Raw genomic sequence first — 18962 nt, forward strand, 5'->3', positions numbered from 1 at the left:
GGACTTTGTTGTGCTTGCGTGAGTAGCAACGACGGAGGCACACTCGCAGTTCGTAATCTACATGGCACTATATATGGCAAAAATAAATAAGCGGTCGCGGAGAACGCGACTGATGCGAAAATGATTCGTTGCCTCGTCCGTCGAGGAACGCAGAGATTGACAAAAAGCATACACAGAAAAGTGTATATGAATATATTTTGAGGCGCCGCAAAAAGTTCCACGCTATTGACTAGCTTGCTTGGCACGCGCGATTTTTTTGCCAAAAGTTTCCTGCTGCTGCTGCCTGTCGAGCGATCGTGTACAAATAGAGAGCTTGCGTTGTCGAGCCGCAGCGACTGCTGCGCGTGATTTACAATTCAGAGCGATGTCACCAGCAGTAGAGTCTAATCCTGTTAGTAAGCAGATCAGAAATGCAGAAAACACATCGTCTCCTTCCACATTTCGTCACAATTTCGCCTAACGCAGCAAATTACTTAAACTCCAAGTGCAATATGAAAAAATGTCCCGTGCGCTTTGATTAATCATTGCTCTCGAATCGCCTGGTAAAATCAACAGTGGTCAATGTGCTCAAAATTTTCACTCCACAAAATATTCACTCAAATTTCAAGTTCTGAAAGAGCCGCGTTGCGCTGAACCAATCGGAAAATTTTGTGTCACACAGGCAGCCGCCGTGAATTTTGCTAAGCTGTGCCAGCCAGTGAAAACAGGTCAAAATTTAAAAAGTGTAGGAGAAAAAATGTCTTCTGGCCCTTCAGACCGTAAGTCACTATCAAACTTCACGTTTAAATATTGTCAGACGCGCCAGCCACCATTAAAAATGGCTAGCTGCCGGGCATAAGAATATGTTGGTCCCGCCAGCCGCCGCCTTAAATCTCGCGGCTGAGACCTCTACAAAATTTTATATATCTTGGGGATATTTATGACACTTTAAAAGCATCTTGTATTTTTTTGTATGTGACTCTTTTCCAAGCTTTCGACAATGTGACAAAATAATTATTCATCAGGAAGTCCGTTCTTTAGTTGAAGGAGATTATTTCACTTGACATAGACAATAGATTCTAATGAAAAAGCCAGTTTAGAAAACACAATAATGGCCAAAAAAAACGCTCCGAAATTAATTTCAAACACAAGTTTGATCAATAGAAATTGTTCCACTACACAGTTGCAAGATAACCAGTTTTAGTTCAATTAGCCCCGTCTCTTGCTTCTAGTAGGAACATGTTCAATGGTATACTATTTACTTTAGTTCAGTCCTGGATTGGCGCCTAACTTTTACCAGGCATTAACTTTGCGGCTGAGGGGGGGGGGGACGCCATAAGATGAGAGTTAAATAAAAGGGGGCGCACCAAGGGACAGCCCCCGGCATGCCATTGGCAAATTCAGCACTTGCTATGTTAAATAAAAAAAGAAAATTTGAAATGAATTTACTAAATAATTTATTTAAAATAAACAACAATTAAGGGTAGTATGTCTTTGCCCACTTTTCTTTGTTGCTTTTTGGATTTTTTCTACGAGCCTTAGGTACATATTTTCTAGGCAGCTCGTAGAAGGAAAGCCTCCACGGATCTTGCCACAGTTCAAATGGTCGCCTGCGAGCTTCTTGCGGCCGGGACTTATTCTTGATTTTGTAGATCCACTCCCAATTCCAGTATTCAGGATCAGGTTTGTGCTTCTCGCCGTTGAGGCTGACCTGTTTGAACAGGTGCTCCAAAAAGACACGTTTGTCTTCTTCCTCAATTTTAGACACCATGGGGGTTTCAGGGTCCAAATATGGCGTCAGATTGACTCCTATCCTCTCCTTTGGTTCGTTGAGATAAAACTTCACCAGTGTTTTCACAACATCCATATTTAAACCTAAAACCCAATGATTATATGAGAATGTTTAAACTAATGTTGCAGTAACTAATGCACCTTTCACGTGCCCGTTATCGATAGACTCAAACAACTTCATAGGTTGAGAACTCCAGCAGACGTTTCTCTTAGGGTTCTTTGCGGTATTTTGAAAATGCAGCAAGGTAGTGTTCAGCTGGTAAGCGTAGAATGACCAGTGTTGGCCATTACTGATGACTGTCTGAGACACCAATGGGTAGGTGACATCTTGGTAGGTGGAAAATCCTATTTAATAGCGGTTTAAATCAATATCTTCTAGCGAATTAAACATTCTTACCCAAATAACATGCTTGAGAAAAGAGCCAAGCAAAGGAAGCCATAATTGCTTGGCAGTGCAGCATTTCAACTCTATCTTCATCTGGACGCGTGTCGAATATTTCCGAGAGTTGATAATCACGGCCAAGAAACGAGAGAATCCCGAAACGATGATCATCCCCAGGCCAGAATCCTTCAAAAAGGCAGATTAGTTAAGGATATAATAATTATGCAAGTTTCCACACGCACCAGGAATATTGGTCATATAGCGTCTGACATCACTATTTCCATAAGATCGCGGATCCAGGGAATGTTGTGGCACTTCCAGTTGCTCATTCATACTTTCTTGATCTCCTATGATGGGCTGAAGAGGTTGGTTTGTGCGCACATGCAAAACTGGATTTCCGAGGTACTGGATGCTCCTGTCTCTGGGCCAGTCCAACCATTTCTTTAGATTTTCTCTGGACTCGAAGAATACTCTAACTTTCCGTTCCAACTCAATGCCTCCAACTCTCCATGCTGCCTCCAGTCTTGGCTGAGAATCGGTGACAGTACTGCTTAGATGGGGGACATGCCTCCGCAGTCGGCTCATCATAATCGTGTTGAGACTCTCCAAAATCCTCTGAGTTTTGACTTTCTCCACTTCGCAGCGACTGGCATTCGCTTCCAGGTCAGCAGGACGACTCCATTCAAATGCAAGGGCCTCGATAAAATCTGCTTTTACTTCTTCAGCAAGTTGCTTAGCTGACTCTTCAACTTCATTGGTGTTGAAAATTGCTGGAAGGCCATTGACCAGATGCGTTCTGGTCATGTGCTGATACATGTTAAGATTATTGTACGTGATTTTACCCTCTCTGAAGAGGTGACACTTCCAACCATAGTAGCGAGGCATGTTAATTTTTAATATCTTTTCCTCGATGGTGCCCAATTTCTTTACTTCCTCTTGCTGAGCCTCAGCTTCAGAAACCTTCTTACCCCACCAGCTCATGTCTTTAATTGGTGGGTATTGTGGTTCATCGCTGTATTCTTCATGTGGTATATTGGTGCTCATTGGTCGCAGGCGCAGGGCTGCTGATAAGCAGACTTTGCTCCGAAACCGGATCATTATAGGAGCTAAAATTCAACATGAAATATTAGATATTGGTGTTGATATAATAGCAATAAAATTAATGCATTCATAATTAGGATATAAGGTATAATGTATAATATACTATCATACAATACAAATCATCTAAAGTCAATTGAATTTAGAATATATCTACCACCATTCACCTTCATGAAAGTTTAAATGGAAAGCAAGATATTTTGTAATTAAGACTCTTGTTTGCATGATTTACAACGTACCTTTGCTTCAAAAATCAGATAGAAATGCAATTTCTTCAAGACTGCCGTGCCGGTCAGGTGTAGCCGTTTTGCGTTAAGTCTCCATATTGGAAATTTTAAATTTTACTCCTGTGATAAAGGGGCGTAACTACTTGCTTTCTGATTCGTTGTTGTCATTTTATCATCTATTTGGATTATATGATACCGCCTATGCAAAACTCTCTCTGCTTTTAATGCTTCTAACGTTCTTCTAACTATCTTTGGTCTTAAGTCAGGCTGCAGGACTGCAAGCTTCGAGATCTGGCATAGGCTTTTGAGATCGTTTTTTGTTGTTGTTTCAAAAACCTTTGTAAATGGCGATAATCTTTTATATTTTTTCGTGTACGATATATACATAATTCTACAACTGTAAAACAATAATATTCACAACATCATGGACAAGAGAAGTGAGTAAATTTTTATGTCTCGGTATAGAGAATCAAATTTTAATATTGCTATTGTATATTATTTGTTAAATGGGTTAAATGGTTATCGTGATTGATTTTTAAATCGAAATTTCAGTTGGCGTTAGGAATTACTTGCCACCACCTGCACGTCAAATGATTTCGCCCGAGAGATTAAAAAAACTCAGCAGTCTTGTGTGTATAAACCTGCCGACTCAACTCATGGACAGAAGCACTTTTAGGAAACACTTTTCAAAATATGGAAGGGTGACCAAGTTCAGCGTCACTCCAGCTAAGAACTCGGCACATGTTCATTTTGAAACTCACGTAGAAAATTATTCTGATTTTAAACCTATTCATTTAATCTCTTAATGATTGTCATCGTTTAGGAAGATGCAGCAAATGCCAAACAAAATGCAGGAAGAGGGTTTACAGACACTTTCAAAATTCGTTGGGGTGAAATCCAGCCTAGAAAATCTTCTATTGATTTGGATAAGCCTCATCCCTCAAGTGAGGTGCTGCAAGAATTAGAAAGTATGTCTCAGCAAGGCGGATACTTAACAAGTCAAAGGTATCTTTTTTTAGTAAGGGAAAGATTGTTATTTAATATTTTATAATACCAGGGGCCAAGCAGGACCTTCAAAGCAAGCCAGGATTGACAACTTCTTTCAGGCATCTCCACCAACCTCCAGCAACCCATTTTCTGCCAAACTTACTTCTCAGTCCCCCTCACCAAATTTATTTGGAAAGACCAGTCTGTTTCCGCCTAAAGCTCAAACTGGGAACCCATTTCAGAGCAATGACAAACCGCCACAACTTTTCCAGCCTGCAGACAAGCCGAAACCACTTTTTGGAATACCTGCCAAATCCAGTACATCTAGCACAAAAGCTGCAAAACCCTCAATTTTCAGTGGCAGCAGTCAGTTCCCATCAAAAAACCCACGGATTTTTCAGGCAGTAGAGTCAAGACCTGCTGCCCCAACACCACCAACGCAGCAGCCAACTCAGAAGCCTCAGTTGTCTACAGAAAATCTTGGATTGCTGTCAACCGTGCGAAAAGCAGCACACTCAGATGAAAGCAAACTGGTTGTGCTTGAAGCAAGGGATAAGCTGTGTCGACTGACAATGGTCAAGAGTTCAAGCCTGGCTACAGCTGTTAAAACTATAGGGACTTGTCCAGACATGTGCCCAGAGCGAGAGAGGTATTGCAGGCTAAATAATAAAGTCATTTCTTGCAGAACACCTTTTTCCAAACATTTTAACTGGTTAATTTCTCTCCAGATATCTTCGGATTGATCGAAAACAAGTCTCGCAGTATGAAACAAGAAATGGAGAGCCAGCACACCAATTCTTTGTGAAAGAGTACTCTCGTAGCTCTGCAGATCAAGAACTGCCGCTTTCTCATGACCTACGTCCCTCACCTGTCCTTCGCATTACAATGAACTACCTTCTCTCCCAAATTGCATCAAGGGTGGAAGTTCCAGGTGAACATCTAGGTGAATGGTTCCTGTTTTTGTGGGACCGAACCAGGGCCATCCGAAAGGATGTCACTCAGCAGGAGCTGTGCAATGAAGACGCTGTAATTTTGCTGGAGCAGTGTGCAAGGTTCCACATCGCCTGCGCTGCAAGACTTGCTGATGAAGATGTACATGACTTTGACCCGAAAATAAACTCTGAGAACTTGGCAAAGTGTCTGCAAACTTTGAAGCACCTCTACCATGATATGGGTCTGAAAGGAATGGCCTGTCCAAATGAAGCTGAATTCAGATCCTACATAGTTCTGCTCAACCTCAACACTGGTGACGCTATTTGGGAGGTAAGACTATTTTTAGGCTTGGGAATATTAAATTGCAACTGATAACGTATCATAACAAAAAATTCAATTTTGGTTTCAAAATACGCGTTTTCAAATCATTGATTTGAGTACTTTCGACACACGGACAGGGTTTTCGTAAGTTGTTTACCAGGAGTCTTGCCTTTTCTCACATGCTTTATAATTTTTTGACTATGCTTAAATGATTTTATTTGACAATTGTAAGAGTAAACAACAATAAAAGACACCGACTAAATCATATAGAGAAAATAAATGAAACACCATGCATTAATTTTCCAGTGGAGCTGAAATTGCTCTCACCAAAGAAACAATTTTATCATACAAATAACAAATAATTTTTCTGGCCCTCCATGTGCTCACGGCAGAGTTTGATAAATTATAATTTTTATGGATTAAAGCTAAAAATTATGTCTGTAAATTTACTATTTCTTAGGAACTCTCCTAATGAACTATTATACGCACCAAAACAGCCAGCAGCACCTATGCTATTTTTAAAAAAAAAACACTGTAAAATCAAAGTCAATAGTTTTGTTTCATTTCCACAGGTGCAACAACTAAGTCCTGAAGTGCTAGCCTCTCAGCCTGTGCAGAATGCTATCAAAGCATACCTCTCACTAAGCACGCACAACTATGTCAACTTCTTCAAAGTGGTCCGCAACATTGGATATTTGCCTGCTGCCATTTTGATGCGCTACTTCACCCAAGTTCGTTCCAAGGGACTGGAAATTCTAATGCGAGCCCTCTGTCAATCGATCAAAGCCTCCTACCCAATCCCTCTGAACGAACTAGTTCGAATATTGGCATTTGAGGATATTGCAGATGCGACTGAATTTTGCCAACACCACGGTCTTGAAACTTCTTCTGAAACCGTCGTGTTCAGTAGGACCACTTTCATGAATCCAGAATCCAACATTGCCCTGAGAAGGGCTAAGAATGTCGTGGAGAGCCAGCTTAGAGTATCTTTCGCAGAAGCCATTGCTGGTTATCCAATGGCTGAGTTTAACCGAGAACCAAGTATCCCAACTTCCAGCTTTGATTCAAACACTGGAATGCTCTATTCAGAGGTTTTGAAAAGCATTGAAGAGAAGGCCACTGTTCCAGTACCAGAAACAAGCACCATTACCTTGTCTAAGGGAATTTTCTCGGGCCAGTCACTCTTCCCTCAACCTGGGCAATCCATTTTTCCAACAGCACCTCAAAAGAACGTGCAGAAAGCTGTTCCTACTTCTCCCCAGTCGCTCTTTGGACTAAAGCCAACTGTCAGCAAACCATCACTTGGAATCCAAACTAGAGCAAATATGCAGAAGATTGAGTTCATCGCTTCAGCGACCTATGATAGTATGGTTGAAAAGCTTGTTCAAAGTGCGGTATGTATATTGTTTGTAATCTGTTGATGAACATTTCAAATTGGAAATTAAACTTTTATAAAATTTTAAATGGAAGTCGTGGAGATTTCAAAATCATTTTTTTTCAAGCTTCACACTTATCAAACGTAATCAGAAATATAAACAGTGAAAAAACTGTTTCTAATTTGTAACTCTTTTTTTACAGACCAAGGAAATCGTAGCCGAGGAATTGAAGACCTTCAAAGCGAGTAAAGTGGCTCAGAAAGTTACTATAAAGCACATGCAGCAGATTGTTGATCAGTTCGCCAAAGAAATCTGTTCAAGTGAACTTGCAGCAGCAAAACAAGAGGAAAAAGCCAGGCGATTGGCTGAGCTACAGTTAAAACAAAGAGAGCTTGAGCGACGCGAGGCCATGGCACTCCAGGCGACTCGGATAACTAAAGAGTGTATATCTAGTGTTGCTGAAGAAGAAATCAGGAAGATGGTATCAATGGAACTTCAAAGGCAGAAATCACTACATATTTGGACACAAAATACCAGCGCCAAAGTCCTGAGCGAAACTTTTCAAGAATTGGTGCTCAGGATTGCTTCTGAAGAGCTGTTGCACGCCCAAGAGCAGTGGAGGTGTCAGGTCAAAAAGCTTGAAACTAAACTCCAGCAGGCTAGAGCTTGCCGAATGTTGCTGAAGTGGCGAGATTTGGTTCTGGTAAAGAAGGAAAGAAGAAGGAGGATGGAAGGCTTTCCTGCAGGCAGATCATCGCTCAGCATTGCAGAGCAAGCTCAGGAATTTTGCGTTGTTTCCCCTGACCGACCAGCTACATTCTGGACCAAAAAGACTCGGATTTCTTTCCCAAGTAATTTTTTTACGCATACTCTGATGTGAAATTGTTGTAATGTTCTTTATGCAGAATCAAGAACAATTGGGACCCAAAGCCTGCCGCTGGTAGGAATAGATTCCATAAGTTCTATTCTAAATGGACACCAAAGGTTGGCACCCTTTTTAGTTGGAAATTACAAAGTCACTGCAGGAATCTGGCGACTGGTTCTCTCAGTGCCATCTGATGATCTTGAGCTTAGAACCTGGGCTGAGCTTTGCATTGCAAGAGGCAGACTCTCATCTCAAGGGGTAATGAATACGTTTGTGGTAGCCAATTTCCCATAGCTAGTTTGTGTTAATCACAGGGAAGCACAATTTACTTCAGTAATGATGTAATCATGAGGCTAGAGCTTGTGATTGGACTCTCATCAACTGATTCTGACTTCAATGCTCTTGCGTTAGTCGTTAAGGACCAAACGGAAGCTGCTGCTAGGTTAGAACAACTCCTGCGCGATCCTCCGCCTGTGCCTGTGGCACTATTGATGCTAGGAAAACAAATTTTGAGTCCTGATTTGGACTTGGTAATGCAGAGATTGTGTGAGGCGGGAGCCTTGTTTGACGTGAAATCCTTTGAGCTCCCAGAAGAACCAGATTCTTTTGGAGAGGTAACTTTGTTGTTTCAGGATATTTTTAGGAACAGTTACAATTTAAAATATATTTGTGCAGGTCCAGACTGCCATGGAGTGGCTGGCTTTACAGAGCAAAGACTCTATCGATTCATATGTAGCAACTGAAGCGGCAGATCTTGTATTGAGTGTCATGCAAGAGTCCTTCTGGCAAAATACCCTGTTTGCGAGTGGCCCCAAAACTGAGGCGCAACTGAGTGCTTTGCAAAGAGTTCGTAAAAGCTTACTTATAATCTGAATTGTATTACATATTGTAACTTCAACTATTTCTTATAGAATCCTGCACTGTGCACTGAAATTGCGAATTCCGCTGTGGACTTTGTTGCAAGCTTAATTTCTGAGGTCATAAAACTTCATCCAGAGGAGGAGTCGTTAATAAAAAACTGTTGTTCAAAATTACCACCATATTGGAATCAGAATGAGTTCAGGCAGAAGACCTCTAAGGTATGGAAATTTAAAAGAATTAATCATTTTATTAATTTTGAGAAATCCAGATGCTGAGGCAATTGAAAGTGCCAGATCTCGAATTAGATGTGGAATCCCTCCATAGTGCGAGTTGGCCTGCTATTCTTGACGTGTTATCAGAATTCTGCTTCAAATTACCTTTGGATCCATCTCAAAGCAGTTTACTAAATAGTTGGTAAGTATCCGTTTCCAAAAAAATCTAATTCTTTCCATTGATCATTGTTAAATACAGGTTGTCTCACCAAGTGTTATCAATCAATTCAAACTGTGGCAAAACCGTTGCTGACTTGCCCTGGCCAAAATTGATAGAGGTATTTTTTTTTATCATTAATTTTCATGTGAGCTTAATCAAATATATCGCAGGATACAACAAAGGAATTCATTTCATCCTTGAACCTCACAGATCCATTCAACTCTTCCAGACCAACTTTGGTTGTTGCCATAAGTAAGAAGCAATTAGAATCCGTGATGTCTTTCAATTGGTGTAACAAACAGTTGTTGCACAAGATAGGTAAACTATTTGCCAGTGTTTTCATAATTTTAATAACTCTTAAAATGTTATTAGACCAATGCTGCATGAAACAGGAGAAGGAAATGGTGGAAGCCACTGAGGAAATGCCTGTTGCTGACAAAAAATCATCTTTGGAAAATTTACATGGCAAACTGCAGTTGTTGCTTATGGGATTGGCAGAATGCAAAGAAAACCGCTGCAGGATTGAAGAGAAAATTCAACTAAGTGCCTAAGACAGCAAATTTTATGAATCCCACTTGCGTCAACCTTTTCAAATAAATTTAACTCGCTAATTAAACTTGATATTCAGGCTTTTTATTCCAATTTATCCCAAAATTGGTCAGAGCAGGGAACAGGAGAAACAAAGCAATATTTTTTATGAGATTTTAATGCAATGATGAGAAGTTTGCACTTAGTTAATTCGGTAAAAATTAAGCTTGATAGCCGAGTGTGGGGCGCGTCTCCGACTCGAAAGGTATCTCTAATGTCTGACAAATCTTCTTCCAGGAACCACCAATTCACAGTAACTTTGTCTCTGGAAAATCTGTTCCCATGTCACTTGTGAAGATGAATGCAGCTCACGTTAACTCAAACTTCATGGACGACGCGTCCTTGTCGAAAAATTTATAGGAGACTTGCCAGTGTAAAATTATACCATTGTAAATGTAAAAAGCCTTAAAACCCAGCCCACGTGGACGATTCTCTTAAGGGGCACGCAGATTACGCACATCCAGAACGAACACCTGAAAAGTTGAAACTTGTTTTAGCAATATCTCTCACGTGAAATAATTCATCTTACACTTCCATCAGATGCACTCGCGCCAACTTTAGTTCCTCTAGAGTTCCAGCAAACTTCGAAAATACCTCCTGTGCCTTTGTAGCTATGCACCAGGTTTCCATTCTGTGGAAATTGTGAAATTAAATTACAAAAAAAATATATAATAATAATATATAAATATATCATCTAATCTAGCAAGCAAAAGTCACATAATTTTCAAATTAATCTACCTCGGTTGACCAAATGTGAACGCATTTATCAAAGCTGCCAGAAGCCAGATATTTGCCATCAGGGGAAAATGCAACACTGTAAACAGGCTCCGTGTGCTTTGTCAGGGTGTGGATACACGCGCCTCTATCCACGTCCCACAGTCGAACAGTCGAGTCAAAAGAAGCACTGCAATTATGAAAAACGTAAGCTGCGTTTGTCACAATCAACGGAACTGCTTTACCTTGCCAAAATCGGATTTGCTGTCCCTTTGCCAGTTGGGCTCCATTTGATCGTATATATCTCCTTATTGTGAGCTTGCAGGTCATGCACACAGTTATCATGTTTCATAGACCAAATCTGGAATTCAGACATTCATTCATTTCAAGAAAAACAATCAAAGTGAAAGTTTCCCTATCAAATTAGTATGTTACTTATGTTCACCTAAAAAAATGTAATTCGATAATTAGCTATTGTGGTTTCTACCTTTAGCGTCATGTCATCTGAGCATGAGGCCAAAAGGGACCCTGTCGGATCCCACTTGATAGCATTAACCTCATTGGTGTGCCCTTGGAATGATTTGGTGGGCTTATCGTGGTGCAGCTCGCAAACATGAATGCACTGGTCAGTGCTGCAGGAAGCAAAGCTGGTGTTGTTTCGCCAATCAACGTCCAATGCAGGAGCCAAGTGGAAAGAGAACTGCTGGGTGCACTGGCCGGTTTTTGCGTCCCAAATAATGGTAGTCTGAGGAGAGAGAGAGCGAGTCAATGAAAATGGTAAACATTGCATTAAAATTTACTTTATCCACGCCTGCACTGAGTATGTAGTTGCCCTCTTTGTTCCACTTCAGGGCAAAAATCGGACCTTTGTGTTGGCCTAGAGTACTCGCAAGTCCACCTTCAGTAGTCCAGATTCTTGCATAGCCATCGTAAGAGCCAGTGGCAAGGAATTTTCCATCGCACTAAATACAAGATTTGAAGTAAATAATTTATTTCAAGAGTTTTTCAATAACTTACATTCCAATCTAGAGAGGTCACATCTTTGTTACTTGGAACCTCAGTGCCTCCTTTCTGTATGCAGTGTCGGAGAACCAATTGTTTTGGAATCTGAGTGCCAGAATTCATGTCCCAAATGCGAGCAGTGCTGTCACCCGACCTGGATTGACAATTAAAATCAGACTACTGTTATATCCCAAGTATTCACTCAGGTATTTCATGTATGTTTGCATCAGAGTGCAGAGTGTGAAATAAATCAGACAGAGTAAAATCTAGCAGTCAAACAGAGGTCATTGCCTTTCTTACCCGTGCGGCCACCCCACAACAACTACATTTTCAACTACTAGCAGCATTAAATAACCACAGCTTGTAACGAGTCATCCCTCTCTTAATATAGTATGAAATGATTAGAATTTAATTATTTATTATACCCTGATGCCAGAAGGTCTTGAGTGGGGTTCCATGCACATATGAAAACTTCCGACTCGTGGCCTCGTAATACGGTAGCCTTGCTGGATGGAATCTCAATACTGCTGTCCACGTCCATTGATTCAGTAGCTGCACCCCCAGGCATATTTGATGCATAGTTATTGCCTGACGGCAAATTACTGCCAGATGTCGTTGAATCTGTTTTCAGAAAAGAGAAACACATTAATGATTTTTTTGTAATTTTAAGCAAAATTTAAATACACTTAGAATAAAAATAGCTTGAATATTAAAATTTCCGATAACAGGTCCCATGAACTGGCTAAAGGTGTAATTTGAAGAAATTAAAATTCTCAACACAGAGCGACCATAGACTTTACCCGCATCAAATTATCATCAGTGCCTACTTACCTATGAGAAAATACTGAAAAGCAGTCAAATCATAGGGGTATAAAACAGAGGGGTATGGACAATCCATCAAAAGAGCAGGGAAAGCGACTCAATTTTACACTTAAAGATAAAAAAACGCGAATGATGAGGATTCAAGAAATCTCGCAAATCTTGATGAATTGGACAATTGCCTCATGCGACGTGTTAAGCAAGCCTTCGTGCGACGTGTTAAGCAAGCCTTCGTATGAACTGTACCCTCTGCGGCAAAAAATGTAACTCATAAAAGTAACGATGAAGGAATTTCGTGAGCAGTGGTGCGGTTGATTTGCAGGCAAACAGGGTGCAGTGTTCGCAAAATGCCGTCTTTTTCCGGAAAATGACATGCCAGTGGTTAAAACCGGTTTTAACCGGTTGTAACCGGACGATTCCGGACTCCTAAAAATTGTTAATTTTTGTATCACAACAATGTATTTAGCACACCGTTGTCGTCACATAATGTGCCGTCAATACCGTGAACGGTGACAAACTAAGGTAATTTTTTTTTTAAATTGGAAAAAACCGGAAAGTGTCGGTTAAAACCGGCTAAAACGTTCTGGCAAAAACCGGTTTTAGCCATGCCGGTTATAACCGGCTGGCTGAAACTTTGAACACTGACAGGGTGAATAGAGAAGCAAGCAGCATTGGGAGAGGGAAGAGAAGAATGGACTCTCGCCCCTTCCCCTTTTTCCTGCAGTGACAGGGTAAACAACACATTCCCCTGTGTTGCTGGTGTGTAGCTGGTTCAGAAAGAACTTACTACTACAAATTTCATAGGCCAACCCATCTCTTGAAATTGTGAAAAATCCTTAGACTGATGTTAACTTACTTTCGGCACCGTTGGGTTCTTGTTCTTGTTTAATAAGCCCAGCTGGACCCTTTGACACAGTTCCAGCTTGCTGTGTTTGTTGCTGAAGGGCTTGTTGTCTTGTGGCCACTATGTCAGGCATCACAGCATCAATTAAAGATAAGCTTTCCATCGACCGTTGATCAACTCCATCCTGCGAGCAAAATAATTTATTTTTCACACTTTTAGTGACATAAATTGACATCACTGGGGAAGTAAAATCGATTTTAGTATATTTTCAAGTTGTTTTTTTTTCACCTCCGAGAAAATGATATGCCGTGTAACGCATATCATCATCGCTCTCAAACATGAATCGCGAATTACAATAACTATAATAATTTGTCCAGGCGTCATTGCCAGACGTCGCCTCTTTTGTAGGCCCATGGGGTCAAGTGTACAGATTTCAGATTTTATTTTTGTTTAAGTCGATATTTACAATGGTGACTTATTAAAAACGCGTCATTCTAAACCTATCTACAACTAATTATTACACATGTGCTATATTATTGTATTATTCTAATGCAAAATCACAGACATAATATTCGGCAAGGTCATAAAATTGGTGCTGCATGACTATTCTCTTTATCGATTTCAGAAATACTTGGTCGTCTATCATCATTTTAAATTCAACCGGCAGAGCAGTCTTGGGATCATGATTTTAGAGCTTTGGGTTGACATGGAGAGAGAATAGGGCGCTAGATAGAGATCATTGGGACTAACATTATTACAGTTCTGAGCAAAGGATAATTAACCAGGCAATAAAAATAAAAACAGTCTGGAGACTCGCCAGAGCTTATAATCGAGATGAAAAGCTTTAAGGGGGCTTAATTTATTCATGATTTGATCATAATATTATTTTAATTGATGGTCACAATCCAGGTAATCTGAAGGATTGGCTGCATGGTTGTGTTTTTGTGGCTCTATTCATATACTGTGCAGACGTCGTGAAGGGTGAATAATAACTTTAAATGAAACCGTGTTCGTGGTGAATTGAAATACCATCAACACAAAATGGAATATTTGCTTACAGACACTGAATTTTGTGTAACCATGTTTTCATAACGAGTGAAGGTGGTTTTGACTGGCGAAATTTAAAAAGAGTTAAAAATAAAATGTAGCGTTGTTGTAACGCTAACGATAGATGAAACGCTGGTATCCTAGCCTCAAAGAGAAAATGAAACACGAGCCATTAACGCCCTTTCAATTGTAAAGCCTGTAAAGCCAAATCACGCTTACTGGAAAGGATGAGCAAAACCTAAAGTAATGTGATGGTTTGTACGTATAAACTACCAAATCATGCAGATTATTAAAGTGTACTTGACAGCGGGCAAGAGCTTCATTATAATTCTGCCTGCTACTTGCTTCAGTGTATATATATATGTGTGTGTGTGTGTGATTGGTTCCACACAACGAAAGTGGAGCGCGCTCGGAACTTTAAAAGGGGTGCAAAAATACCTAGACTCGTAGACTCGCTTCTTGCTAGTGTCAACCTTCATAGCTTTAGTCTATCTATAGTGATTGTGATTTAAAGGAGGCATAATACACAAACCCAATCATTTCCCGGAGACGATAAGCTTGGGACCAAAAATAACCCCGACGGAGACTCCAAATGTGGGAAACTGAACTCTCTCTCTCTTGCTTTCTGTACAAGTCTCGCAAGTGTGGTCCGATCCTATCAGCGTAAATAAAAAGTGTAACGCAAATTATAGCAAATTTTTTTTTTCAAAATCCGCTTCTTTACCACATAACCGTTTCAACCCCAGCCAACGCCATACCTGCGCGTCGCGCAAATCTATCCTCCAGTGGCTTTTCTAAATTTAAAACAATAAATTGAGAGGTCTCCGCCAGCCGCACTGCACCGCGGCAGCTGGCAAATTTTGGGTCTCGTTGGCAGCCGCCAGCCGCCGTGAATCTGGCTAAGCTGCACCAGCCGCCAGTAAAAAGGGGTAGAAAGGGTCAAACATTAAAAAGAGCAGGAGAAAAAATGTTTTCCAGCCCTTCGGGCCGTTAAGCACTGTGAAAATTCACGTTTAAAATATTGTCGGCCGCCTCAGCCACCGGTGAAAATGGCCAGCCACCGGGCAAAAAAAAATCGGTTAACCGGTCCCGCCAGCCACCGCCTTAAATCTCGCGGCTAAGTCCTCTAAATATATCTAAAAACCATTGAAATTTTAACATTCAAGCTTAGAGCATAAAAATAAAAGAGGAGGAAAACATACCTCTCCGAGCATGATCTCTGCTTCTGTGTATTTTACGCCCTTCTGGATAATAGCGAGAAGGGCTGCTGGAGGGACGATACCGCCATTGATGTTGGACTGGGCTATGTGGGATTCAATGCCAAATGTGTAAGCCGAGTGCTGGAAACCAGACTCCTGCAGGTACCGGTACACAAGGAAGTTAACTTCATCGCTTGATATACTCATTGTCGACATCGACCGCCACAACTGACGCACCAAATCAAACAGAGGTTGACATCAGACACCTGAAAAAATACATCCAAAATTCTTAAGTATATTGTATAATTTGAGTCTAGAAAATATTCATCAAAGTTATTTATTTTTAGTTTAGTGCCTCCAAAAACTATTAAAAATATATTTGACCTAACTATATGGTTCATAAATTTTTGTTCTCTTATCTTGAAAATCGGTAAGCAATCTCATCATATCATGTAATGTGGTGCCTATCAGATAATGCTAAGTGGTTTAGCAAAAGAAAAGCCACCTTGCCTGTAAAATATGAAAAAAAGGAGTTACTGTAGCAAGTGGACTAAAATTATTGTAATTTATGCATGCGTTCTTTCGTATGAAATCCAGAACAGTTTCCGACCAAACAAACCTAACCATAAATACAGCTGCTACTTAATGGGCCTTCGAGCTGGTTATGTGTTCAAAAGCGACCCTGTCATGTATCCCAGAAACCGCTGCGGGACTTGCTCCACAGGATCTATGGGATTTCCGTCTACTCACGCCCACCCTTCCGTTCGGGCTGCGCGTAACCTGGCTTCAGGCCATGCCTCCGCTCAGTTCACCCTACTTGTCAGTGACGTAAATCAACCAATCGCAAATACCTCATTTGGCCAGAATTTCTAGCTCTGCACTTAAGTCTATTTATTTTTTTGTCTTTCCTTTGGCTCCTATAATTAGTCTTAGGTATTAAAAATAATTAAAGGTCTCAGCCAGCCACGCTGCGCCGCACCAGCCGGCATATTTTGGGTCACGTAGGCAGCCGCAAGTCACCTTAAATCTGGCTAAGCTGCGCCAGCCACCGGTGAAAAAGGGTCAAAAATTAAAAATTGCAGGAAAAAAATGTCTTCCGGCCTTCAGGCCATTAAGCACTGTCAAACTTCACGTTTCAAATATCGTCAGCCGTGCTAGCCACCACGCAAAAATTCGGCTAAGCCGGTCCCGCCATCTGCCGCCTTAAATCTCGCGGCTGAGACTTCTAACAATAATTGAAGAAACATTTAATTTATTGTTCAGCCTCACACAAACTGTCGGTATTTATATAACCAGTATTTTTTTAAACCTCTGCTTTGCACTTCCCGTGGGCTATGAGCTCACCAGGTCCCAATAACACCGCTCAGCGGATATTGTGAGGCCCGATGGCCCCAGAGGAGATTGGGCCCAATGATGCCAACTTTTTTCCTCCTCGCACTGAGGTCTTTTAATAAAGCGTCCTTACAGCCGCTGAAAAGGTTAAAAAACCAGCAAGTGGCGAGTCGGCGCCGGTGCGCCTCCCTGCCCGTTGATCTATTTGAGCATTTCGCGTCTCTTAATTAACCACCATTTCCCCTCTCGATTATTTCAAACTAAATTATAGTTCTTATTATTCTATTAGTTTTATTTACCCCAGCAATTTTACACATAATGTTATAAAGGGTTGTTTTGAGGGTTAAATTTAAAGAAGGAGCCAAAACGCATTAATCTATAGTTAATACTGCAGAAAATATTATAAAACTAAACCTCTCATTCATAGAAAATTAGAAATTTTATCTAAGGGGTGTTTTTAGGGGATAAATTGAAAATGGGGGTTTTAAATTTACAAAATTCTTATCCTTGAAAACCAAAATATAAAAATCTATTATAAACAATTTTTATTTCATATTTTGTGTTGTGGATGTGGATTAATTGATAATCAAAAAGCTTCAGAGTGTGAAATAGGGGTGGGTATTGAAAGGTGAATTTTGACTGAAATATGAGATGGACGGGCAAAAAAGAGGCAAATTCGAATTATTCAGATTTTTACAACATTTTGCGTAAAACTACAGCAAGCAAATAAGCTTTGGAGGCCGCAGGTACCCCATGCTAACACACTGGGGATCATCTAATAAATATGAGAAAATAATTTGAAAATATTTTAAATTGAAAATAAATAAACAGATGTGTGTGTGAGATATGATCTTTACTTTCATCACAAACAACCTAGCTGATCAAGACTGAAATCCATTTTCAAATGCAAGTAAAATTTTAAAAATAAAAATAAAATTTTCGCATTTAAATTAGGTGCTCTAATAATGGCTCTTAAATTTGGTGCGAAGAGAACCTCTGCAATAGCACCTAAAGATGCAATTTTTTTAACATTTATTCAAGTATTAAAATAAACATCGCCAAAATTATAGGTGTGTCTGCTCAGTCTGCTGTGACCTCCAGCTCCCATACGCACCTAATTTTAGTGCCACCCTTAAAATTACATTTTTCTAAATCATTTTCTAAAAATAAATAAACCCATACTAAAATAAAGAAGCATTACAACAATAAACGAATTGAAATAATAATATTGCGAATAATGAGGCTGACGCAGAGGTCAAAGTACTCTACCGTGCACTCCCAAACCTCATAACACCTTAAACAAAACGATGCTTCATAATTTTAAGATTGAATTTTGATGGTGCTTGAAATCTTAAAAGTGCAATTTCGTCGCAGAATTCTGTCAAGGTTTTGATTAAAAATGAATGAAAATAATAGGAATACTATAAAAATAAAAAAATTGGGTTTGTGATCAATTTAAGCGGTTTCCTGCCTCTTCAAACAAATGAGAAAGCATTCACCAAGTGCCCGGGTTTGCTTCCTACTTCAGCTAGCTTTGATGGGGGGATTAGTGTGATAATCACGAAGGATTATTAAAAATACAAAAAAGTTTTGAATAAAAAGCTTACAACGAGTATTTAATTGATGAATTAAAGAAATTTGCTCACCTTATTCGAAGAAGTGAAGCCTAAAACCGAACCGAGCACTACATCAAAGCAATGCAATCAAAACAGTGATCCCCACTGTTGCCAGTTCGTGTACTCATGGATTGGAGTACTTAAAGTCAAGGATTTTGTAATTGCTTTTGTTATATGTTAAAGCTTGAAAACAAAAAATAATAATAAATAGTGTAAAGAGAAAAAATGGCAGAATATCCAATATTTCTGAATAATCATATCTTGTCAAAAAACTATGTTTAGGTGTAAACTATTTAAGTTGGCAGAACTTAAAATACGCGTCACTGTCAGTTGCATATTTCTCTGAAAGATGGCTCTTCCAAGCGAAAATCGAAAAAACTGGGATTCTAAAAGCCGGCTACGTAGGGAGTGCAGTTATAAAACTAATTTATTAATTTTGTTGAATCATATTAACAGTATGGTTCGAAAGCACCATCATCATTGTAGATATTAATTTATGATATTACACATTTTATAAAAATATTCTTGCGAAAATAAAAAATGAATGAA

At 39.9% G+C, this 18962-nt stretch overlaps 3 protein-coding genes across 3 annotated transcripts; 1 reads left to right on the forward strand and 2 right to left on the reverse strand.

The window, feature by feature from the left end:
* Positions 1 to 1419: 1419 nt before the first annotated feature.
* On the reverse strand, positions 1420 to 3642 carry mRpS30 (mitochondrial ribosomal protein S30). The gene is made up of 5 exons (XM_065477007.1): positions 3490 to 3642; positions 2395 to 3258; positions 2168 to 2338; positions 1912 to 2115; positions 1420 to 1854 (listed from the first exon to the last, which is right to left on the reverse strand). The coding sequence occupies exons 2-5, from the start codon at positions 3248 to 3250 to the stop codon at positions 1457 to 1459; spliced, it is 1629 nt and encodes a 542-aa protein (XP_065333079.1). The 5' UTR covers positions 3251 to 3258; positions 3490 to 3642; the 3' UTR covers positions 1420 to 1456.
* Positions 3643 to 3673: 31 nt separating this feature from the next.
* On the forward strand, positions 3674 to 9873 carry xmas (RRM_XMAS2 and SAC3_GANP domain-containing protein xmas). The gene is made up of 15 exons (XM_065477006.1): positions 3674 to 3914; positions 4030 to 4238; positions 4301 to 4482; positions 4535 to 5113; positions 5193 to 5727; positions 6291 to 7112; positions 7297 to 7945; positions 8000 to 8217; positions 8274 to 8573; positions 8635 to 8805; positions 8871 to 9038; positions 9089 to 9234; positions 9292 to 9370; positions 9423 to 9570; positions 9625 to 9873. Exons 1-15 carry the CDS (start codon positions 3902 to 3904, stop codon positions 9801 to 9803), a joined length of 4398 nt encoding a protein of 1465 aa, XP_065333078.1. The 5' UTR covers positions 3674 to 3901; the 3' UTR covers positions 9804 to 9873.
* Positions 9864 to 18596, reverse strand: ebi. Its single transcript, XM_065477008.1, has 11 exons — positions 18444 to 18596; positions 15469 to 15731; positions 13232 to 13403; positions 11982 to 12177; positions 11572 to 11710; positions 11355 to 11516; positions 11042 to 11299; positions 10800 to 10915; positions 10579 to 10744; positions 10370 to 10471; positions 9864 to 10313 (listed from the first exon to the last, which is right to left on the reverse strand). The coding sequence occupies exons 2-11, from the start codon at positions 15679 to 15681 to the stop codon at positions 10275 to 10277; spliced, it is 1563 nt and encodes a 520-aa protein (XP_065333080.1). The 5' UTR covers positions 15682 to 15731; positions 18444 to 18596; the 3' UTR covers positions 9864 to 10274.
* Between the last annotated feature and the right edge of the window lie 366 nt (positions 18597 to 18962).

The sequence above is a fragment of the Cloeon dipterum genome, chromosome 2 (genome assembly GCF_949628265.1).
Source record: "Cloeon dipterum chromosome 2, ieCloDipt1.1, whole genome shotgun sequence".
In the NCBI taxonomy this organism is placed as follows: Eukaryota; Metazoa; Arthropoda; class Insecta; order Ephemeroptera; family Baetidae; genus Cloeon; species Cloeon dipterum.

Excerpts from the sequence above, each read along its gene's own strand:
- xmas (XM_065477006.1), top strand. Across the intron at positions 4,483-4,534 it reads GGATACTTAACAAGTCAAAG|GGGCCAAGCAGGACCTTCAA; the intron begins GTATCTTTTTTT and ends TTATAATACCAG. Across the intron at positions 9,039-9,088 it reads TCAGGCAGAAGACCTCTAAG|ATGCTGAGGCAATTGAAAGT; the intron begins GTATGGAAATTT and ends TGAGAAATCCAG.
- mRpS30 (XM_065477007.1), bottom strand. The coding sequence starts at position 3,250 with ATGATCCGGTTTCGGAGCAAAGTCTGCTTATCAGCAGCCCTGCGCCTG. Across the intron at positions 2,116-2,167 it reads TTCTCAAGCATGTTATTTGG|GATTTTCCACCTACCAAGAT; the intron begins GTAAGAATGTTT and ends GCTATTAAATAG. Across the intron at positions 1,855-1,911 it reads CGATAACGGGCACGTGAAAG|GTTTAAATATGGATGTTGTG; the intron begins GTGCATTAGTTA and ends ATTGGGTTTTAG.
- ebi (XM_065477008.1), bottom strand. The coding sequence starts at position 15,681 with ATGTCGACAATGAGTATATCAAGCGATGAAGTTAACTTCCTTGTGTAC. Across the intron at positions 13,404-15,468 it reads CAGAGATCATGCTCGGAGAG|GATGGAGTTGATCAACGGTC; the intron begins GTATGTTTTCCT and ends TTTTGCTCGCAG. Across the intron at positions 10,314-10,369 it reads CGAGTGCATCTGATGGAAGT|GTGTTCGTTCTGGATGTGCG; the intron begins GTAAGATGAATT and ends TCAACTTTTCAG.